The sequence below is a fragment of the Ochotona curzoniae genome, unplaced genomic scaffold (genome assembly GCF_017591425.1).
Source record: "Ochotona curzoniae isolate NIBS_2020 unplaced genomic scaffold, NIBS_Ocur_1.0 contig_1, whole genome shotgun sequence".
NCBI lineage: Eukaryota > Metazoa > Chordata > Mammalia > Lagomorpha > Ochotonidae > Ochotona > Ochotona curzoniae.
In genome coordinates this window covers 40015341-40039489 of record NW_024464918.1, presented here as the reverse complement: position 1 = coordinate 40039489, position 24149 = coordinate 40015341, and the positions used below count along the sequence as shown (strand labels likewise).

General features: G+C 52.4%; 1 protein-coding gene across 3 annotated transcripts; it reads right to left on the bottom strand.

Moving 5' to 3' along the window:
* Positions 1 to 8347: 8347 nt before the first annotated feature.
* Positions 8348 to 22175, bottom strand: BNIP1 (BCL2 interacting protein 1). Of its 3 annotated transcripts, XM_040972309.1 has the most exons (7): positions 21851 to 22175; positions 16116 to 16208; positions 14207 to 14298; positions 11995 to 12096; positions 10899 to 11017; positions 8720 to 8912; positions 8348 to 8426 (listed from the first exon to the last, which is right to left on the bottom strand). In XM_040972309.1, exons 1-7 carry the CDS (start codon positions 21932 to 21934, stop codon positions 8363 to 8365), a joined length of 747 nt encoding a protein of 248 aa, XP_040828243.1. In that variant the 5' UTR covers positions 21935 to 22175; the 3' UTR covers positions 8348 to 8362. The 3 variants fall into 3 exon arrangements, with proteins under 3 accessions (XP_040828243.1, XP_040828252.1, XP_040828262.1); XM_040972318.1 differs by having other exon boundaries at positions 8348 to 8912; XM_040972328.1 differs by lacking the exon at positions 11995 to 12096 and having other exon boundaries at positions 8348 to 8912.
* Positions 22176 to 24149: the final 1974 nt, after the last annotated feature.

Genomic DNA, 24149 nt, shown 5'->3' with positions numbered 1-24149 from the left:
ACTGCTGCTTACAGGAGAGCAGGAACCGGCTGCTGAAGAACTGAAAAGGCAGCCCCCCAAAGTGGTCCTGAGGTGACCCTCGGCTGGACCCAGTCAGCACTGTGACCGCTGCTGGGACAGGGGGCGGAGGGGGACGGGGTGGGCCCAGCCTGGCTCTGAGAGAGGCAGGTTCTGGGAGCGCAGGCAGAGCGGGCACTGGGAACCAATGCCAGCCTATGAGCCATCGCAGCTACGCGCTACTTAGGTGGAGCGAAACGCGATCTGTGCTGTGTATCTGGATTATGTCACTTAGTGCACTGTTTTCAGTGTTCACCCCTGTGGCAGCCTGTGCTAGAATTTACTTCCTGGGTCCACTGCTGTGGTTTAGTAAGCTAAGCCTCTGTCTGAAACGCTGGCATCCCCTAGGGACACTGGTTCAAGTCCCGGCTGCTCCACTTCCCATCCAGCTCCCTGCTTGTCACCTGGGAAAACAGCAGAGGATAGCTCAAGTCCTTGGGCCCCTGTCCTCACCCCTGGAAGAAACTCCTGGCTCCTGGTTTCAGATCAGCTCTGCTCTTGACCTTGGGGGCCGTTTGGGAAATTAACTGGAGGATGGAAAATCTCTCTTTTTCTCCCTGTCTCTCCTATATCTGTAATTCTGACTTTTAAGAACAATAAGAGGGGCCCAGCGTGATAGCCCAGTAGCTAAAGTCCTCACCTTGCATCCACCGGGATCCCATATGTCCCAGCAGCCTTGCTTCCCATCCAGTTCCCTGCTTGTAGCCTGGGAAAGTAGTCGAGGATGGCCCCTAAGCCTTGGGATCCTGCACCCACTTGGGGGACCCAGAAGAAGCTCCTGGCTCCTGGCTTCAGATCATCTCTGCTCCGGCCATTACAGCCACTTAAAGGAGTGAACTTGCAGATTTCTCTCTCCTTCTCTTTATAAATCTGACTTTCCAATAAAAATTTAAAAAAAAAAAAGAAATAAAAAAGGAATTTCCTTCCTAATTTTAAGAAAAATAATTTATAAATTTGAGAGACAGAGAACTCCCTTCCACTGGTTTACTCCCCATATACTTGCAACCAGCCAAAGCAGGAAGTCAGCTACTCAACCTAGGTCCCCCTCGCGCCTGGCTGACAGGAGCCCTGTCATCACCCCTGGGCTGCCTGGGGTCTGCACAAGAGAGGCGAGCCCCGGTACTGCCTTCTCATCCTTCCTTTGTGCAGGCTGCAGAGTTAGCTCCTGTCTGCTCGCACCACATCCCTCCATCGATGCTGGGCCCCCTCTGGCTGTTGGAATTCCTCCTATGTATCCACGGATACAAGGACCTGCTCCCAGTTTCTGCTGTCCGTTCTCTCAGGTCTGTCCCCAACGTGGAACTGCTGGGCCCTAGGGTAGTCTTGTGTTCATTCTCTGAGCTGGTAGACAGCAAGGTGCCTGGAGCAAGGAATCTGCCATTAAACAAGCCAGTGAATTGCCACCTCTGCTGATGTTAAAGCCGGGAGAGTTCAGCTTCCTGCAATGCCAGCCTCCCTTTTGATTCCATCCCTGCTGTTAGACGGAGAGTGGCCAGTGTCCCTGGCTAACTGCCTGTCCCGCTGGGCTCCCCTCATGACCTCACGCTCCAGCTTCCCTGGCCTCATTCATTCCTGGGTGACCCTGCCTAGGTTTCCTGGCCTTTCTGGGTCCAGCTGCCAGCACCGCCGGCCCCCTGGCAGGATTCCCAGATTGCACAGTGCTGTACGCAGGACGAGGCACACGGTGAACGCTTAGTAACTGGATTTGGTTCAGGCTCGCACTGTTTCGTTATGGGATCTCACAGGAAGAGCTGCTCCTCGGGTGTTATTTCCTGTAACTTGCTGCTGCCAAATGAGAGGTGGTGTTGGGCTTCCCAGGAGGTCCCTGCCCTTGAGTGTGGCTGTTGGCTTCAGGACTGTCTTTGACTTATGGGCAGAACCTGCTCAGGAAGGGAGAGGGACAGGCAGTCAGCAAGGAGGCCTTTCAGCCACCCCGCCCTCCCAGGCTTCTAATCCTGGTGGAGGCAGGGTGCTGAGGAAGAGCTGGCTCATGCAAAGCAGGTGCACCCTTCGTAGAAACAGGAATCTCTGCCGTGAGCAGCCTTGTCCTTCAGACCAGCCAAGCAATTAGCTGAAGTTGGATAGAGCACGGCAGGTGTCTCTTCCAGTCGCAGAGATGCCATGTATGCCTGAAGATTGGAGTCTTAGCTTCTCCCCTGCCAATTCTGCCTTCCTGTTGCTGTGCACCCTGGAAGGCAGCAGGTGGTGGCCCAAGTGGCTGGGTCCCTGTCACCCACAGGTAAACTCTCGGTGGAGCTCCTTGCTCCTGGCTGTGACCTGGCTCAGCCCCGCCCCGTTGTGGTGGACCTGTGGGGAGTGAAGCCGTTCATGGGAGCGCTCCATTTCTGTCCTGTCTTCCAGATGAAAGCTTTAGTCCCCTGCTTGGCCACTTGCTTCTTCTGCTGCTCCCTGGATTCACCTCACAGATGAGCACTCTTGGCCAGTGGACAAGATTGCAGGGGAGGGCCTGGTGTCATGGCGTAGTGAATGTCAATGTTTGTCAATGCAGGACTCCCCTGTGGGCACTGGTTCAGATCCTGCTGCTGCACTTCTGATCCAGTTCCTTGCTGATGCACCAGGGAAGGTAGTAAGGATGGCCCAATTGCTTTGGACTATAGCACCCCCATGGAAGACCCAGATGAAGTTCCTGGCTTTGGCTGGACCCAACCTTAGCCTTCAGTCCTATAAGGGAGTCAACCAATGGATGGAAAATCCTTCTGATTTTCCCTCTTTCTCTGGCACTCTACCTTTCTTTTTTTTTAAAAAAAAGATTTATTTTTATTATTTTTTTTATTGGAAAGGCGGATATACAGAGAGGAGAGACAGAGAGGAAGATCTTCCGTCCGATGATTCACTCCCCAAGTGAGCGCAACAGCCGATACTATGCCGGTCCGAAGCCAGGAGCCTCTTCTGGGTCTCCCATGCGGGTGCTGGGTCCCAAGGTTTTGGGCCGTCCTCAACTGCTTGTATCCCAACCCTGGAGACTCCCGGATCCTCATCAAGGACTATCAGTATAGGCACCAAGGACTACATCCCAACTGCCAAAGAGACCATGGGGAATTGGAGTGCCTTCAGAGGCCAAGAACTCTGAGGTCATCCATTCCCTATCAGATCTCCCACACAGGATGGAAGAAGCCCAGATCCTTCCTCACAGGATCTAATGTCATCGAAACAACAGCCAGGAGCCCTGAGTGGTCCACAGAAACAGAAGAACAGTAAACTTCTTTCGGGACTCGGGAGAGGAACTTTCTCTGGTCCTTACTTAGTTCCAACTTGGGGTCCCCACCCTCTCTTGCAATGACCATCAGGGTTGCTCCGGAGCCCCCTCCAAAAATTAGATCAGATAGACAGAGACCAATAAGGAAAGTTTAGAACAGACAGGAAACAGTCAGCTTGGACTCACATATGCCTTACTAGGTAGGACACAAAGATTAGTTACTCCTCGCTAAGGTACTGAAGATTTCTTCTCTGCACTCCCTTCCTAAAACTGTTCTGCTCCTCAGTTGTTAATATTTGGCATGTTTGAGTTATAAGCCTGTTTGGACTAGCCTAAAATTTACAAAGTTCAGTAGAAATCATGCTGAATACTATAAGTTGCTAAATATAAAAATGAAAATAGACACAAGACAGCTGAATAATACCCTATAACTATTTTAAGGTGTAAAGCAGCCAGATGTGTATAAACTAAAATTGAAATGTCAACGAAGTAGTCACAGGATATGGTTAAAAACTTGCATTTTCTAACCTATGTCAATTACCATGTCAATTAACTGCATGATATTGTAAATTGTCGTTGAAGTTCTAGTGGCCTTTCATTGGAGGGGATGATATTCTGCCAGCTCTACTTTCAGACTAGGGATGGTTTCCCAATGAAACTGTTGAATTTATCTGGACAATAAGATGCTGGACTCTCTGCATAGTCCATGTCCACAATGAAGGAACCAGGACTGGATATGAACTGTACTATTGTAACAATATGGAGGAATTCAATATGGGGGAGAGGGTTTTTTAGAGAGGTTGGGGGAATCCCAGAGCCTATGAAACTGTGTCATAAAATGAATTTTTTAAAAAATGTATTTGAAAGGCAGAGAGAAAGGGAGGAAAACGAGAAAACTTCTACCCACCAACTCCCTTTGCAAATGCCTGCAATGGTTGAAGCTGGGCTCAGAACTTCAATCCACGTCTCCCATGTTGGTGGCAGGAATCATCAGGGCTCCCTCTCAGGGTCCGCGCCAGCAGGGAGTTGGAGCCAGGATGGACCCAGACACTAAAAGGTGGGACGTGGACATCTTAACCACTAGCCCTCCCTCCAACAGTGTCCCTACTGTTGACTGTCCAGACAGAAGACAATGACAGAAGACAGTTACAACCCAGGCCTCTGGCACCAATGGCTACCCTTGTGACTGCTGCACCATGCCCATGAAAGATGTAAGTGGGGCCATCATTGTGGTGTAATGAGCTAAGCTTGCTACCTACCTACCACACTGGCATCCTCTATACTGGGTTCAAGTCCCACATGCTCCACTTCCCATCCAGTTCCGTGCTGAAGCACCTGGGAGAGTAGTGGAAGGTAGCCCAAGTCTTTGAATCCCTACACTCACGAGAGAGACTCGGTTGAAGCTCCTGGCTTCTGTCCAGCCCAGCCCTAACTGTTGTGGCTATAGGAGGGAGGGGGAATAGATGGGAGATTCCTCTCTCATTCGGCCTTTCAATAAATTATATATATAGACACAGGCTGAGCAACACCATGTCCATGGGCACGGTTCCTGGGCTCTTGGTGCGGAGCCTGGGCCTGCTGTTGGGAACTGAAGGGACACTGGGGGTGATAGCATGTGGCCTCCCTTCACCCTGGGCTGCAGGCCTTCATTCCTGACAGTGCTGCAGAGGCTCCTGACTGCTATCTCTTAGATTAGGCATGGCTATTTTTATTCTGCCCTTGCTTGGGGAGGAAACACAGCTTGGGCCTACCCCACGGAGGGGCCCTCGGGAAGACCACCATTAGGCAGGGAAGAAAATAGAACTTGTTTTTATTATCTTTTCCTTCCTCTCCAGATGGGGTCGCCTTGCGAAGCTGCCTCCTCAATTCACTGCTACACTGTCATCTGTCACCTTCTCCAAATACGACTGCCCCAGGGTTGTTGAAAGACGGAAAGTAGGGTCTTTCCTGTGGTTTCAAGGGAAAGGGGCCTGAAACAAGGCTTCCACCCACCTTCTGGGTGCTCTGTGTTGGGGACAGGGTTAAGGGACATAACTGGGTAGTCAGAGAAATCCCTTTAGTTACATGTGGCCCCCCGTAAGTCTGGGATGAGAGGGTTAGATGACTGGAGCAGCCAGGGCAGCCTAACTGACAAGGGTAGGGGCCTGGGGCTCCCGGGGCTATGCTGATGACTGCAGAGGAACCAGGCTGGTGGATGGTGACAGGGGAAGCTATTTGGAGGTACCCTGCTCCTGACCCAGGTTCCTTTGCTAGTGAAATCTCCTTTCTGTGCAAGAGGACAGATTTTCAGGGTGACTCAGGTGTGTGGGTTTCTCTCAGGTACGCCAAGGAAGATTTTGGGGGTGGTGTACTCTGAGCCCCCATTTGGGGAATGAACGAGCAGATGGAAGATCTTTCTGTCATTCCTCTCTGTAAATCCGCCTTTCCAATAAAAATAAATACATCTTTAAGGTGTGAGGCCTTGCTGAGACAGGAGAGGAGCCTGAAGTTTCCACAGAAAGTGGTGTGCAGCTGGGGGGCTGCAGGGAGACAAGGGGGGACACGGTCCAGGCTGGCAGCCCGCCGGAGGTGGCGGCCTCATGCCCTGCCCCTGCCACACCGGCTGCTTCACCATCCCTGTTACACCCCATGAGCAGCGTCACTGTGCTGGATCATGCTCTCCATGGGAAACCTCCGTGCTCAATGGCCAGCAGCTTGGGTTCCCTGCCTCCTGCTCTGTTACTGTTTTTGTGCGTATATACTGAACTTTAAGAAAAAACAAACAAACAACAAAAAAAACCCGGTTTCTTTAAAAGGCATGAGTGACAGAAAACAAAAAATCCAGCCGGTACTTGTTCACTCCCCGTATGGCTGCCAACAGCCTAGATGGCGGTTAGAAGCCAAATACAAGCCCGAAACCCCACCCAGGTCTCGTGTGTGAGTGGCAAGGAGCTCAAGCACTTGGGAACAGGATCCACCATCACCCCTCTAGGTGCGTTAGCAGGGAGCTGGACTAGAAGCAGAGCAGCTGGGACTTAGAGCGGTGCTTATACAGGATGCCAGCCGTAAGGGGCAGCTTAACCCGCTGCTCTACCGCGGCCCCCGTGCCCCTAGTCACTGCTCAAATCCCTGTCTCTCACACAGCTCAGGCACAGCCCTGACCACTCTCCCTACATATCGCAAACGCCCCAGGTGCTCATCAACCTGCTCTACTCCTCCCCAGACTCGGTGACCAACAGCAGTTCTGAGTCACAAGGCACCTGCTGTAGTTTACAGCACAAACTCCGAGTGCTCAGTAAGCACCTACTTCTTGAACAAACAACCTCCCAAGTGCTATGTTAGAACTTGCAATTCATCGACTGACAACCGATCAAAACATAAGTTGCCCCCACCAAGTAACAGTGAAGATCATGACCATTTGCAAAACAGATTTTAAAAACAAGATACAGGCAAGCACTGCTCATGCGTATGGCTTTCGAAACATCTATCAAGGTTTTTTTTTCTTTTTCTGTTAAGTTTACTAAAACGTCCCTTAGACCATTTCAAATGGATAGAGACCATCTTTCCCTCTGCTAGACCACAGAGCCAATGTGGACACTGCCCTCTGATGGTCAGCCAAGGGAGGGAGGGCGACTTCCTGCACAGCTGGCAGGGTGGGAGGGCTTACACCTGGCCGCTGAAGGGGACTGCATGCCACGAAGGGACTTCACCAAGTTCATGGGAAAAACAGCACCAAAAAGGGGAGTTCCATTGTGTTCAGGGACTTTGAGCTCCAGATGTAGATTTTTCACAGGACACATTTTTTTTTTTCATGAACTTTGTGAAGACTCCCTTCATAGTTTTCCAACATTTCAAAATGGGTTGGACCCAACTGTGTCAGAATTGAGCAGGAGCGGCGTGGGGGAGGACGTGCAGGGGAGTGCAGTGCTCACACACTTCCACGTGGTGAAGAGGGTGCGGATGGTTAGCAGGACGCAGTGAAGAAGAAACGTTGAGATGAGAAAATCCTCCTGACAGCACCCAGCTGCTGCACTCACAGCTGGAATCGGAGTGGGACTTTCCCGTCTGCATTGTCTTCTTGGCTTTGACCCCACTCTAAATAAGACACATGCTCACATAATTTGCACGAGTGTCTTCTGGGGCCTGGATTGTTGAAAGATGATATATATTTAGATCATGTGTGCACACATGTTATATTTATAACACGTGTATAAATATATAAAATGTGTGCATATATACACTCAGAGCCTGCTTCGGCAGCTTGTCCAGGGTGGGCAGCCTGGCTCTCCGTCCCCTGACAAACCATCCCTCCCTGAGGCCTTAGACCTGAAGGCTGTGTTCCAGAAGATTCACACAGAACCACCGCCACTGCCTCCTGGAAGCCCTGGGCTGTTGGCTGCAGGAAACCTCAGGGCCCAGAGCCCTGGCTGTGGGGGCTCTGGGCCACTCCATGTGACGACAGCCTGGGGGTGGGGGAGATGATACCTTTGCTCCTTCATCTTCTGTTGATTCTAGATCCACCCTGAGAAGAGATGTACGGACATCACCCCACTTCACAGGTGGAGAAACTAAGGTTTAGCTGCGTCAGAGAACTTGCTCACGGTGACATGGCTCCTTAGGAGTAGACCCAAGACTCAAATCCCAGTGTTTGAGCTGGGATTCCAAGTCTCTGGTCTTCCTACTTCCCAATCTGCCTCCACCTCACGCCTGCCAGGTTCCCTGAAGCTATAAATAGTGAGGGAGGCTGGGGTTACAACGGCCAAGTCAGCCAGGACTACAACACAAGGAATACCAACACCTCCAGGCCGGGCCTTGTCCAGGCCCTCTGGCCTTGGCTTCACCCTCCACGACCTTGCTGGCCAGCCCCCCGGGTTGCTGGGGCAGGGAGCATCGATGGCACCTGCTTTCTCAGTCTCAGCTGTGGGCTGAGGCTCTGCTCCCAGTGCCGAGTAGGGCCCCCTTCACTGCTGCTGGGCCCCTCAGCAGTGACCCCAACACTCCATGTGTGGCAACTCAGTCACACCTGGGTACTGAGAAGAGATGCGCCAATTTCCAGAGGGACGACCTTCTGGCACTAAACACCAAATTCATTCCATTAAATAGTCACATTTATTCACGGAGCTGGAATGAGTCTCTCAGCCTTCTGCCCATCGTCCCTCCACCAGATCCGGCTCTGGAGGTGGGCAGAGGGAGAGAGGAGTCTTAAGTCCCACAGCTGGGATCCGCCCACCCTCAGTCATGGCAGCGTGGTGAGCAGGGAGTGCCTGTCTCCCATAGGTCTCCTTGGATGGTGCCCAAGGGGGGACAGGTTCCCAGTTGTTGTGGCTCAAAGCACCCCCACCCCAGACAGCTAGGGCACTTGCTCTCAAACCAGGCCAACTGAGTGGGGTGGCTCAGGCTCGGGCAACCGGGCCAGGAAGCCAGGAGCCGGGGCGGACCCTGAGGCAGGAGCTTCAGCAAGCTCACAGGAAAGGGAAGAGCCGCTTCTTCACGATGTAGAGGACTGTGGCAAGGAAGAGCGCCAGGGCGAGGAAGATGAGCAGCTTGTCCGTCAGCTCCCGGCGGTTGTACTTGGTGATGAGCTTCCGGCCCAGCTGGATGGTCCCCGACATGGACTTGAATTCCTCGTTGGCATCCAGGATGGTGCGTGAAGAGTTGACTGAAACATAGCAGGGAGGGAGCCTGACTTGGGATTGCAGGGTACCCGAGCCCAGGTCACCTGTCAGCCACACTGCTCTGACACACCAGGGCGGGGCCATTCTGCACCAGAACGGGGGCCACTGCCCTGGGCACAGGGGACAAGGACCTAACAAGGACACCCACCTTCAGCAAGAGAGGAAGGTGACTTACACAGATGCAATGCTTCAGGCCCCAAAGGAGGAGTCCCCAGCAGGGAGATGGGGCAGAGAGGGAGCCTGCCCTCCAGGCCCTTCAGCAGCTCTCTGAAACTAGTGTGTACCAGACATGCTGCCTCTACGCGTTCCCCAAACTCACGTGAGTCAGAGCTCGCCAATTAAAAACCCGACAGGCCTTCCCCTCCACACCAGGGATGCCGAACTACCACAAGAGATGGGACAGCGCCCAGAAATGCTGCGGACCCATCACCCACATCCAAGAATCGCCACCCCCCATACTCTCACCCCTCTTGGCCCCCACTCAATGCCCCCTGACTCCTGCCTTGGCTTCTCAGCCTGTTTGAATGGTGCACTGAAAAGAAACAGTTCCTTGGGACTGGCACTGTGGCGTAGCGGGTAAAGCTGCCATCTGCAATGGTGCCATATGGACACCAGTTCATGTCCTGGCTGCTCCACTTCTGATCCAGCTCCCTGCTCACGCTCCTGGGAAAGCAATGGAAGATGGGCCCCTGCCCCATACATGGGAGACCAAGATGAAACACCAGGCTCCTGGCTGTGGCCTGGCCCAGCCCTGGCCATGGCAATCCTCTGCGGAGTGAACCAGAAGATGGAAGATCTTTCTCTGTGTACTGATCATTTGCAGGGGTCCTAACGGTGTTGCAGTTACCATCACCACTGCAGTCTGTCTCCTGCAAGTCACAGAGGCCCTTTCATTTCTGAGACAGCAGAGACACGGAGGGCCATGGAGCTGTCTGGATCTGCTGGAAAATAATCTGTAGGGGGCAGGGGGAGGGGCAGAAGAGGCCAGAACGGAGCTGGCACGGCACTGTGGGTACAGGGTGGCAGGTTTTGGAATTCACTGTACTGTTCTTTTCTTCAGTGTCTCTTAGAATGTTCCAGATGAATGACCAAGAGCTAACTTTCTTCTTCTGTTTCCATGTCTGGGAGATATCATGGAGGGCTGATCTTCCTCTGTGGTGCAGGGGAAATGCTGGGAAAGCTGCCGGGCAAAGCCAGCTGGCCTCCGATATTCCTAGCAGTTCGATCCACAGCCCATCTGCGGCCCATGCACAAAGTAGCTCTTAGGCACCTAGCATGATGGCTCAATTGGCTAAATCCTCACCTTGCAAGCTCCAGGATCCTTTATGGGCACCAGTTCATGTTCCAGCTGCTCCATTTCCCACCTGACTCCCTGCTTATGGTCTGGAAAAGCAATGAAGCAATGCCCTATACCCTCATGGGAAACCTGGAATAAGCTCCTGACTCCTGGCTTCGGATCGGCTCAGCTCCGGCCACTGCAGCCACTTGGGGGGTGAACCAGTAGGTGGAAAATCCTTCTCTCTTTCTCTCTATAAATCTTATCTGCCTTTCCAATAAAAATAAGCAGATTAACTAATTAATTAATTGTAATAGCTCTTGGATGATGAGTTTCACACCTGTCCAGCCCTTCGGTCTCGACCTGCCTGGCCCTGCTGACACCCATGCTCTGGCAAAGGGATTGGGGGGTTTCTATTATACACACAAGCCCCCACAAACCCTTCTATTGCAAAAGCATCTGTGGGCTACGGGAGGGCTTCAAGGACACCTGTTATAACTGAACAGAGAAATGAGAATGGCGCCTCACCACTGTGTGCAAGAGCAAGCTGCCAAGTCCTCCCACAGCCAAATGCCTCCCCGGGGCAGGAAGCTGCAGGGCGCACAGGTGCAGCAGTCTAGGCTGCCGCTGCCAGGGCCAGGGCTCTGCAGCCAGTGTCCCCGGGAGAGGCCTCCCGCTCTGGGCCCAGCTTTACCTAGCGTCTGCATGGCCTCCTCACTCTGCTGCACCTGCTGCGACATCATCTTGCTGATGCCCATGAGGCTCTCAGTGATGGCGCTAGACGTCTGGGCCAGGCTCTCTTTAGTGGTTTTCCTAGAAGTCATGAAGAGGAGGAAGAGAAATGTCACCCAAAGTCTTGCAGCAAGTGCCTCTCATGCTCAAACGAGATCGTGTATTTTACAGAGCAAAGCAGATGAGCACACAGCTTTCGATGATCACGGTCAGCGACGGCAAGGGGGTGCCAAGACCGCAATCCTGGAGAGCGGTAGGAAGAACGTGAATCGGGGCTGCTTTCTGAAAAGAACTACAATGTGGATAAAGCCTCATGTTCTCAGATATGCCCAGGACACCATTTATAAATAAGACAAAGAAGCTAGAAATATGACCATATAATAGGGGGCTGATTAATATGACAGAATACTATTATGGTCAAAATGAGGTTTAAAAGGTTTTTTTAAATAAGCAAATCTTTTTGCTAGAATGTTAAATAAGCAAGCATTAAGATACTAAATATTAAGGGGCCATGTTTTGTCAAAAGGTTAATATGCCTAATCCCACACTAAAATGCCTGGTTTCACATCCTGGTCCGTTCCCGAGTCCCCCTCCCTGTGACAGTGCACCTTGGAAGGAGGCATGTGCGAGACGTGGATTGAGTTCTCAGCACCCGGCTTTGGCCTGGCATAGTCCTGGCCACAACTAAATACATATTTTTAAAGATATTAAATTTCACATAGCGAATGATTTTGTAAATATGAAAGAAAAAATAGTAAGAGGCAGATCCAGAATGCACAAGAGAAACAACAGCTTACCTCCCTTCTGTAAGTCATGCTTTTATCATGTTAATTTATTACAAATAAGCTTTTGCTTCTTTCATATCTTCAGAACATTACTTATTACTTATAAAGTAAGATTAATATGTACATAAATGGAAATATACATACATATATAAATTTAATGCCAGCTGATGCCAAAAATTTCCCCCACCCTCCCACCTGAGCGGGCTGCACATTTTGCCCCACATCACGTCATCTACTCTGTTACCAGAGAGGAGAAAAAAGAACAGAAGATACCTCTGCCTCACGAGCTCCCCTCCCTGGAGAAGCTCTGCCTTCTCAAGGTTGTCAATGGCCATTTTGCAGGTGAGATTTGCTTTCCTCCATGAGGTCTGATTGCTGCAATCATAAGGGTCGGGCGTGAGTCTCCGTCAACTCCACCAGGTGGGCAGTTGCGTGCCAAGTCACAGCGGTTCCTTCTGCAAAGGAGCAATGCGAAGGCCACACAGGTGCATGTGCAACTAAGGCCTCTTGGTTGCTAGGCAACCGCTCCTGCTCAGTTCTGGTCTGGACCTTGCAGCTACCTGCAGGGAGCCTGTAGCCATCTCTCTTCCCCTAGGTAGCGGCCTGCAGTTTCACAAGGCTTGGATGTCACAAGACACAGGTCAGAGCACTAAGGTCTTTTTTTTTTTTTTTAGGTTTTTTTTGAGCACTAAGGTCTTAAGAGTCACTGGCAGGGGCCTGTGTGCCTGGCTGGCAGGTTGGAATGCTACCCTGCAGTCTGGCGCAGTGGTGTTGGCACAGTGATGCCAGCCTTCAGGAGAGCACCAAGCCCTGCAGCTGACCATGTGCTACGGCTCTCCAGCTCTGACTTGGGCCCACTGATGTTCTGCCTTGATGACCTTGGTTTATGTACCCTTTTATCTCCAGAACTACAAACTGCTGAGTGAACATGTTTTAGGAAGTAAAGAGCTCACAAAAAGCCCATGGTTCTCCAAGGCTTGTGCTTCTTGCTTATCACAGACCAATCACAGACAACACACACATTCTATATTAGCAGGACTTTGGTGCATTTATTTCCCTTCTAAGAGTCAACTGAAATTTGGTGAATACCTCCCTGGGGTTAGCAATGCAGCGTTTGTTGACAAACTACAAAAGTTAATTGTGTTCTGTGCTCCAGCTGTCTTACACAGTCAGCTCAAGTCAGTTGTGCTAAGCCCTGGAAAAATTCAAACTCCATTGGCAGAGGCCACACTACCAGGGTGGCCTTCTCAAAGCTCCCTGGTGCTGAACGCATTCATGCGTGCACTCCACTGCTCCAGCTGCACCTGTTCTGCCACATCACACTTGCCACTTGAAAACCATCACCTCTTCAAAGCATGCGCAATGAGCGACAGGGCCATGGCCCACCCACCGGCCTGCCTATCCTGGACTCTCAGAAAACCATCACATGGAGGGGAGAACGCCAAGGGAACAAACTCTACACAATAAACAGCAGGACAACCAGGCAGGCACAATTCCTTCTTCCCAAGAATGAAGTGACTGCCTTCTCTCCTCCACTTGTAACTCCCATTGTGAAGGGCCACTACGAGCGTTAAGCCCATGCTAAGCTGACAGCGTCTGGTGTAACTTACTCCTGGGCTCCTCTTTATCCGGTGTTTAGAGTGTGACTGCCTTTGGAGGCTCGGAAAAGCAAAAGCCATCACAGCACAGAGTGATCTCTACTGAGCCACTCACTAGCGTGCTGCCTGCTACCTCACACACCCTCCCTGCTCACGCGCGCTCCGCCCTGCCAGGGCCTCCTCCAGGTGCTGTGTCACACACAGCTGCCGTCTGGTGAGGGGACAGGAGGGTGGTGGTGTTCACATGGGGGAGCCAGGCACAGGTGTGCAGTTAGAGCAGATGACAATGCCCAAGGGATGGTGACAGTGGGGCCTTCCTGAGAGTGCAATCCGATCCCCGAGGACCAGCAAAGCCGTGGAGCCTTTCAGACGTCTGCAGCCATCTCTGTTAGGCTGCGATGTGAAAGGCACATGTGATGAGAACCTTCCACTTTCAGCACCAAGCAATGGCCCAAGGCCACAGTCACATGACCTCCGCCGCAGCTGTGACCACAACGGGGCTTCCCAGCAGACGAGCCCTTTACATCTCTCTGTTCCATTGGCTCCCACAATGTCCCACTCAAAGCTTGTTATTTATATACTTATTTTTGCTGTATCTTAAGTAGGTCTACTTTCAGTACACTTTTTCTACTACCCAATCTGCTTTCCAGAAAAAACAATCCCTTTCAAATATGCAGAACACAAAAATGTGCTGCTGTGGACCACAGCTCCACCTGCCCCTATAGCTCCGGTTAGCTTTCCGATTCCCCTGCCTCATGTGACAGTTACCCGCCTAGGGAGAGCATCAGCCTGCGTGAGAAGGACACACAATCCGGGAGCCAGGGCCGCGTGGGCTCCCAGGGCACAGGTGCCCTAGCGGAGCGGCTGGCAGGCCAGGCCTCGCCTACCTGAGCATCTGCTTCTTGTGGTTCTCCACCTCCTGCAGCAGAAGCTGCTTCTCCGACTCTTTGTCTTGCTCTTTAGCTGACTGCTCGAGCTCCTTGGAGGGGAAAAGAACCAGAGGTTAAAATGGTTTTCAGAACCAATAGAAGTGGTCAGCGCAATAGCCCAATAGGCTAATTCTCTGCCTCACAGCACCAGCATTCCATGTGGGCACCATCTCATGTCCCAGCTGCTGCACTTTCCTTCCAGCTCCCTGCCTTTGGCCTGGGAAAGCAGTGGAGGACAAGCTGAGTCTTTGGGACCTTGCACCCATGTGTAAAACCCAGAAGAAGCTCCTGGCTCCTGGTTTTAGATGGGATCAGCTCTGACTGTTGCAGCCATTTGGGGAGTAAACCAGCAGACGGAAGATCTTTCTCTCTGTCTCTCCTCTACGTAAATGTCTCCCAAATACGAATAAAATTGATCCTAAAAAAATAAGCCAGTATGAGAACAGAAGAACACTTCTATTTCTGGCAAGGGCGCTCGACAGCACTTGGGAGTCTCATTTTAAAAAGAACTCCTGGGATGGGTCAGTTGGGTAAAGACACTGTTCCTGCTATGACAAAACGTGAACTTAGTCAACTTCAGCCAAGGACCCACTGGTGTGCCCGAGTCCTGCCCCTGGGAGGAGGCCTGACAGAAGAGCTTGGAGAACTCCTTTGTCATGATGTAGTCCCTGCACATGAGTGCAAGAACCGCAGCAAGGAGCAGTCCAGACCAGGCCAAGATATAGTACCAGCCGGCACACATGTCAGATCAAGGGGCTGGCTTGGCTGGGCCAGTTCATAACATCCACTGGCAGATATGAAAATCAGGAAAAGAAATAACAATGAAAAGGGTCACCTCTTTGGAGAACAGGATCAGAGAATAAATATGGAACACAACAGACTTCTCAGTGCATGCTGACATTCACACAGAGACAGAGCTCTTCCATCTGCTGGTTCACTCCCCAAGTGTGGCCGCGATGGCTGGAGCTGAGCTGATCTGAAGCCAGGAGCCAGGACCTTCATCCAGGTCTCCCTTGCAGATGCAGGGTCCCAAGGCTTTGTCCTCTAATGTCCTCCCAGGCCACAACAGGGAGCTGGATGCTGGGACAAGAACTAGCACTCATATGAAATGTGAGTACCACATGGAGAATCAGCTTGCTGTGCCACTGCGCTGACTTCAACAAAGTTCCTATTATCAAAATTACCCCTCAAATTGCCTTAGCAAGACAACACACAGGCCGCAGGCTTCCTGCTAGCTTGGGAGCAGTCTATTTCTGTTGAGCAGCAACAGAGTTGCTGGGGGCCATGTTCCCCGAAGAGTACAGACCTTCAGACCCCAGCAGCCTGGGAAGTGAGGGCAGGTGCCTCCAGACACACTGGAGGAGGGCAGATCCGCAGCGTCAGCTCCCACTCCCTCAGGGCCCTGCCAGGGCAGCACCTCCGTTGCTGTCCCCATTCTGTCTTGCTTTCTGATGTTTTCTGAGATGGCACATACAGCACAGTTGAACTCAGGTGTATAGAAGGTGCATGCGAGGAGGCTGGTGCTCCAAAAACACAAAGAAAGAGGCTGAGCAAAGGGGCAGCCCAGAGGCACCCAGGAGGCACAGGTGACAGCCAATGGGCCGAAGAACGCGGTATGCAAGAAGGGAACTGGGCGGCCAAGGACAATGGGGCCCCGAGGTGTTACAAGGACAACAGCTCCTTGCTTTGGCTCTACATTTACACGTGGAGAGCAGGTGAGTGGAGTCCCCCTGAAGGCCCACAGGTTTATGTCTTCTTCCAGCTGGTGTCTGAAGAAAGCGGAGAGCTCCTAAAAAGACCCTAGCCCCAGGACCGAGCCCCCTTCACTGCTACCCACCGCAGGCATCTCCCAACCACACACACTCACCTGTATTCTGTGTCGTAACTGTTGAAACTTCTCTTTCACCTTAGTGTTCAGTTCGGTAAGTGCGCTTAAGGGTCCCGAACAATCGCGGATATCCTAGGAGACATTGCAGTGGTGGAGGGCCTTTCTTGAGGCAAGGACGTGAAACGATACCATCTGCACAGTGAGTTGGCTTAGCCCCCGGCTAAGGCTGGCCTGCCTGAATGTCATCCTGATTTCTGCTGTTCACCTCAGCAACAAGCAGAAACAGCATCAGTATAGTGTTCTTCAACTTAATAGCAAGCAGATTAAAAAAAAAAATAGTTCTCCTTTGACCAAATTATTAGTCCTGAAAGTTCAACCGAACATCACAGGGCCAGTATAAAAATCTTAAAGCGACTTGCTTCCACAACAAGACACACTAAAACTTTAACTTTAGTTTCCACCAATTTGAAAACTGAGATGCTTAAACTCCTAGCACCTTGGGCCCGGGCGGTAGTTCAGCGTCTAAAGTCCTCGTCTTGCACTCCCAGGATCCCACGTGGGTGCTGGTTCACATCCTGGCTGCTCCACTTCCCTTCCAGCTCCCTGCTTGTGGCCTGGGAAAGCAGTAGAGGACGGCTCAAGGCTTTGGGACTTTGCACCCACATAGAAGACCCATAGGAAGCTCCTGCCTCCTGGCTTTGGATCAGCTCAGTTCTGACTGTTGCTGATATCTGAGGAGTAAATCAGCAGATGGAAGATCTCTCTGCTGCTCCGCCTCTCTCTGCAAATTTTCTTTTTTCAAGATTTATTTATTTTTATTGGAAACTCAGATATACAGAGGAGATACAAAAAGAAGATCTTCTATCCACTGAGTCACTCCTCAAGTGGCCACAATGAGCAGAGCTGAACTGATCCAAAGCCTGGAGTGAAGCACTTCTCCCAGGTCTCCCACACGGATGTAGGGTCCCAAGGCTTTGGGCCATCCTCGACTGCTTTCCCAGGTCACAAGCAGGGAGCTGAACAGGAAGCAGGGCTGCTAGGACATGAACTTGTACCCATACGGGATCCCAGGAAGTGCAAGGTGAGGATTTAGCCACTAAGCTATTGTGCTAGGCCCAAATTTGCTTTTCAAACAAAAATAAATCTTAAAACAAAACAAAACAAAACAGAGCTGCCTCCTGGCAGCTGGTGGGTCTCAGGACGGGGCGTCTCATGCCTGGATTCCGGACGGCCGCCATGGGCACATGGTGAGCCGTGTCCGGGCCTGCTGGGTTCCAGAGGCTGCTTCCTTTGGGGTGAGTAGACCGAGGGGGGAGGCCTCTGGGACCGGGCAGGTCCGGCACCCAGCCACCGCCCTCATTGGGCGGTGAAGGGGATTTGGGAGGGGCGCGACCTTAGGCCTGGGAATTTAAACCTCCAGCTGCCTCCTGGCAGCTGGTGGGTCTCAGGACGGGGCGTCTCATGCCTGGATTCCGGACGGCCGCCATGGGCACATGGTGAGCCGTGTCCGGGCCTGCTGGGTTCCAGAGGCTGCTTCCTTTGGGGTGAGTAGACCGAGGGGGGAGGCCTCTGGGACCGGGCAGGTCCGGCACCCAGCCACCGCCCTCATTGGGCGGTGAAGGGGATTTGGGAGGGGCGCGACCTTAGGCCTGGGAATTTAAACCTCCAGCTGCCTCCTGGCAGCTGGTGGGTCTCAGGACGGGGCGTCTCATGCCTGGATTCCGGACGGCCGCCATGGGCACATGGTGAGCCGTGTCCGGGCCTGCTGGGTTCCAGAGGCTGCTTCCTTTGGGGTGAGTAGACCGAGGGGGGAGGCCTCTGGGACCGGGCAGGTCCGGCACCCAGCCACCGCCCTCATTGGGCGGTGAAGGGGATTTGGGAGGGGCGCGACCTTAGGCCTGGGAATTTAAACCTCCAGCTGCCTCCTGGCAGCTGGTGGGTCTCAGGACGGGGCGTCTCATGCCTGGATTCCGGACGGCCGCCATGGGCACATGGTGAGCCGTCCTCCCCGGGCGGCCAGTGCGCCATTGGTGCCAGGCTCCGCCTACTGGCCGCCCGGCTGGGAGCTCTGGGGATTTTGTTCTTTCAGTCGCTGCTTAATTAGCTCCAGGTTGAACACATTGTGATTCTCGGACCTGAAACAGGCAGTAACTCTTTCTTTGTAAAAGTTGTAATCACTAATAATGCTGGGCACCAAATACCAGTCCATGCAGAAGCCTGGGCTTGGGACTTGTCCTGCAAAAGTAGCTCCAACGGCTGGCTAATGTGTCAACTGGTGGGGAACAGAGTAGATCTGGTACGAAGGAGCAAACCTTAGCCCACAAGCAAAACTAGAAACCAGGAGGGAGCAAAGGTCATGCCAAGCTAGGCTCTTGTACCTACTGGTCTGCAGGAGCCAGGGACACAAAGCCACAGTGTCTAAGGCAGAGGTCGGGACAGGTGAGGAGCTGTGCTAAGCTGAGTCAGAGCAACCACTGGCATGCGAGTGATCTATCGCTGGGAACAGACCCGGTTGGGGAGCAAAGGGGACAACCCTAGCTGGGCTGAGGTTCCCACAAAGAGGCGCGTGGCCTGGAAGGGGGGCTGCGTTCTGATCTGGATACAGTTGTAGTCTCCCTTGGCACAAGTGTGGACTGGGATTGGATGCACCGAACCGGGCTGGACCCCGACTCCCCCTGGTGTTCTGGAGGACCAGGGCAGATGTGTGATAGACTAGGCAAGGTCTCAAACCCCTACTGAGCCATGTGTGAGCCATACGTAGGTATGGACAAGCCATGGCTGGGCTGGAACATCCAACAGCAAGAACCAGATTGGGTGGAAGGCCAGTCAGGAAAAGCCACAGTTCCTGCTATGACAGGAGGTGGACTGAGTAGGATTGGCTCATGGACCCACTGGTAAGCGTGTAACCTGGCATTGGGAGAGGTTCTGATGGAGGAGCCTGGGCAACTCCTCTGGCAGGACACAGACCCGGCAGGTCAGCGCAAGAAACATGATAGGAAACAGCCCAGAACAGGCCATGGAAAGCTACCCACTGGCATACACTTGGCAGACGTAGGGGCAAGACCAGGCTGAATCTGTCCACGTCATCCACTGGCAAATCCAGGCACCAGTGTGGGTCGACCTAGGTTCGGTTGCAACAAAGACTAGTGCACAATATGGAATGCCGAGGTGAGGTTGCCTGTACCGGAGGGGACCGCAGCGCCCAACCAGCCTGAGAACAAGAAAGGAAGTAGGCAGAGCCAGCAGGGGAATAAGGGAGGGTTCCTTTGCTGGACAGCTACTCCCGCAGGAGAGCATAGGCTGGGATGGAGGCAGACCAGACTAGGCAGAGCTACCACACCTGTGCGCCTCATGTGGACTAGATCAGGGAAAAGCCAGGCTGGGCAGATTATCCCTACTGGTGCAAACAGAATTAAAGTGGGCGAGGGTTGTTTTGGGCAGCTGGAATCTGGGAGTGGGAGAGGCCTGGGAGGGTAATAGTGGGCTCATCCCTCTTGGGTTACCACTTCCACGGGAGGACATAAAACTAAACAGTGGCTGGGGTGGAATGGGGTGTGGGGCAGACTGGATTACTGCTACACTTACTGGCAAACCAGGGAAGGGGCGGTCCTGGTGGGGGTTATTGTGGGTCGCTCCAACTAGGCTGCAGCTCCCACTGGTTTAGGTGAGGGCCAAATATGTGCGGGGCAGAACCAGGCTGGACTGCAACACCCATTGGTTCCAGTGGAAGTCGGGAGTGAAAACAGAACCAACCCAGCAATTACAACCACCAGCTGATTGGAGCGATGGACGGTGCCTGGCCCTGTACTTGCTAGCACATACAAGAAGTTTCTTTGGAGATCTTCCTAATCTAAATGCTGGACTCAGAACCCTAACGAAGAAAAGAGAGAAGACAGAACAGGTCAACCAACCATCTCAGCTATGATGGACTATGTCAATCAGTGGATTTTTCAAAGACCTCATAGTGCTTGGAGTGGCGAGATTGACAGCGATTCATAACTGTTGCAACATCAAAACCACTCGAGCAAGAACCTCAGAGCATGCCCTACACCCGGGGCTTGGGGAGGGTGGGAAATTGGGTTGGCCTTCTCCCTTAATACCCCCCTTTTAAACATGAAGGTAACAATATGGAAAACATACTAGTATTATCCACTTTCCTGTAGCCCTTGAACCTTCTTACTCTAACTAAGTATGTAAAGAATATAAAAATAAATTATATTAAAAAAAAAAAAAAAAAAAAAAAAAAACCTCCAAAGGACCTCAAAGCAATGGAATTACGTGAAAAGGTAATTTCAGGCCCAGCACGTTAGCCTACCAGTTAAGTCCTTTCTTGCCCATGCCAGGATCCCATATGGGCGCCGGTTCTAATCCTGGTCGCCCCACTTCCCATCCAGCTCCCTGCTTGTGGCCTGGGAAAGCAGTCGAGGATGGCCCAAAGCCTTGGGACCCTGCACCCGCGTGGGAGACCATGTGGGAATGAATGGAAGATCTTTCTCTCTGTCTCTCCTCTTCTCTGTATATCTGACTTTCCAATAAAAAATTTTTTTTTTTAAATAAGGTAATTTCATTTTAGCAACATACCATCTGTTTTTCTAGAATGGACACAGAAATTTTGAAGCTCTTCCTTTAAAGATGTGCAGTTCAGGGTTTGTTTCCACAGCGCGTCTTGACTTGTTTCACCTTATTCATTAATTCACACCTCCCTGCACACATGATCAACCTCCACCTCTGACTGATGCTGCCTTACTCCCCCTTCACCGCTCAGCTGTGCTCAGTGCCATTTGCTGTTACCTGAAGCAGTGTGCCTGAATCAGAGGTCAAAATTCTAGGCTTCTGCCTGTTAAGCTCATAGACTCATTTCTGTCTTCCTTTTGCCGCCGCTATCAGCTGCCTTTTACCCTTAGCTGCCATTAAGCAAGAAAGCTTGCTTTCGCCAGCTGCTGGCCACAGTCGAGGCTCTCTGAAGGTCTTTGTCTAGACTTCCCGGTCCAGCCCAACTTGCCGACTGCGGGCCTTCTAGCCCGGACCTTCGGCACTTCATTTCCTCATCTAGAGCATCCCACCCCTCCGCCAAGTTAAGTTCTCTTGGCCCAGGGCCTCCCGTGCCAAGGGCACCGGCCCCAGTGGAGCTGGCCGGCAGGGGCAGACGACTGCAGGACGTCACAGTGCCGGGGGAAGGCATGACGATTGCAGGGCGTCACAGTGGCCGGCAGGGGCTGACGACTGCAGACGTCACAGTGGCCGGCAGGGGCTGACGACTGCAGGACGTCACAGTGCCGGGGGAAGGCATGACGATTGCAGGACGTCACAGCGGCCAGGGGAAGGCATGACTGCAGACGTCACAGTGGCCGGCAGGGGCTGACGACTGCAGGACGTCACAGTGCCGGGGGAAGGCATGACGACTGCAGGACGTCACAGTGGCCGGGGGAAGGCATGACTGCAGACGTCACAGCAGCAGGGGCTGACGACTGCAGACGTCACAGCGGCAGGGGAAGGCACTGTCAGTGTGCCGGGGTCGAGCAAGGCGACAGGTGTTACTGTCAGGTGCTCGGGGGCAGGGAGGCGACAGGGGTGTGAGTGGGAAACCGGGCGGGGGGCTCGAGATCGGGGGTGTCACACACGACGGCGAGCCCGGGCACCCCCAGAAGAGACCGCAGGAAGCCGGCCGTGGGGGACTGAACCCAGGGCCTCGGAGTCCCGACCAAGTGTAAGCTGGGACGTGAGCCCGCCGAGCCCACAAGCGGCCCGCGAGGCAGGGTCCTCGGAATCAGTACCTGAATAAGCGCCTTCACCTCCAGGTCGAATTTGACAATCTCTTGGTTACAGATCCGGACGTGGACGTCTTGGGGGGCTGCCATGTTGGGAGGCCGGCTACGGACAGCGGCGCGGTCCAAGTTCAAACGCGTTTTCGCACCGCCGGCTCGGCCTTCCCGCCTCGTCCGCGGCAGCGCCCCCTACAGGCCGGCGTCTTTGCGAAACCTCTGCGTCTGGTCCTAGCGCAGCGGAGACGAAGAATCGAGAACAGTTAACAGTGGGCGCTTCCCTCTGTCAGCCACCCTAACAACTGCATATATGTGTGTGTATGTATCTTTGTATATATGCACACATATTGCATCGATATATATGCACATATGTGTATATACATGTACATATTTTTGCATAGAAAAATTATACAGTGGTTAGGAGCGTAATAAATTTGTTTCTTTAAACTTTCTTGTAATTTAAAAAATTTCGATATAAACTATGAAGCAAAAGAGAATAAGGTGAATTTTTTTTAATGCATGGACTTCAGGGCAGGTCATTTCTATAACCTACATATAGGTACCTATTCTATAACCCACCTTGCCCAATACCTTGCCCAAAACAACTGGATTTATTAAATCTATCGTGCTGGTGTGGGCTTCATAGGCTTATGTAGTTTTTTTTTTCTGTAAGATTTATTTATTTTTATTGGAAAGTCAGATTTACAGAGAGGAAAAACAGAAAGATCTTCTATCCACTGGTTTACTCCCCAAGTGGCCGCAACAGCCGGAGCTGAGCTGATTCGAAGCCAGGAGGCAGGAGCTTCCCACGTGTGGGCAGGGTCCCAAGGCTTTGGGCCATCCTCAACTGCTTTCCCAGGCCACAAGCAGGGAGCTGGATGGGAAGCGGAGCAGCCAGGACATGAACTCAGGCACCCATATGGGATCCCAGTGGATGCAAGGTGAGGCATTTAGCCACTAGGCTACCACGCCAGGCCCAGGCTTGTGTAGTTTTATCAAAGTAAATAATGTCAGAGCAAATGTTCCACAAGCAAGTGAATAGCCAATAACTAGCTTTCTTAAAATTAAAAAAAACAAGTATTCTAATTTTTATTAGAAAGATCTTCCATCGGCTCATCCACTCCCCAAACGTATGCAACAGCCAGACTGGGTCAGGGAGAGGCAAGCAGTCAGGGGCCAGACCCTCCGGCTGGACCTTCCACGTGACTGACAGACGCTCCAGGACTTGAGCCGTCAGCTGCCTCACCCCAAGACGCGCATTAGCAGGATGCCGGATGGGAAGCGGCGTAGCCAGGGCTGGCATCAGGCACTCTAGTATGGGACAGCCCAAATGGCAGCTAACTGCCCTGCCATCCACCCGCCTCTCATTTTATTACTTAATAGGTCTCCAAGGTTATGAGTCAATCTAATCCCCACCACTACCCTTAAACTTGGTAATACCTCAGTCATTCCTAACGGGAGACGAGTTGAAAGCAGGATTGAAGCAAGAACAAACAACGCTGTCCTAAGATGACCCCAGCGTTGCCCAGCACCCCCACTGCAGGCAGCTGGCCCGCTTGGCTGGTGCGCGCATGCGTGTCTCTGTGCTGCATCTCCCCTAGAGAGAACCACCTTCACCGCGCGCGCTGGTTAGGCGAGGCAGTGTATGAGGGGCAAGTGAGACCTGAATGCCTATTGGTTGCTGTTCTTATGCTGCTGCCTCCCATTTAACCGAGCAGTTAAGGCACATGCACGGGGGCCACAGTTGTGGCGCCGTGCGTTAAGCCTGTTCTTGGGACAGTGGCTTCACGTTTTGGAGCGTCAGTTCCAATGCCCCCTGCCCCACCTCCAATCGATCATTCCTGCTAAGGCAGCTGGGGAGGAGGTGGAAGACGGCCCAGGTGTTTGGGTCCCCTCCACCCATGGGGGAGCCCCTAGTGCTGGGCCCTGGCTTCAGGCTTCCTCAGTCCAGGCTTGTGTGGCCATTGGGAGAGCTAACCAACAGACGAAAGAACCTTTTCCTTCTCAAATGTCTCACTTATCACATCTGTCACTGTACCTTCCAAATAAACACATCTTCAAAAAAAACGCCAAGTAGCAGTCCTCCAATAAATGTTCATTTCCTCCATTCCTTTGGTAATTAGTATCCCTTCAGAACTCCAGGTACTATACTTTTAAAATATCCACTTCCACTTTGATAAAAAAAAAAAGGGGGGAGGGACCCAGTACGGTAGCCTAGTGGCTAAAGTCCTCACCTTGCCAGCATCAGGAGCCCATGTGGACGCCAGTTCGTGTCCTGGCAGCCCCACTTCCTATCCAGCTCCCTGTTGTG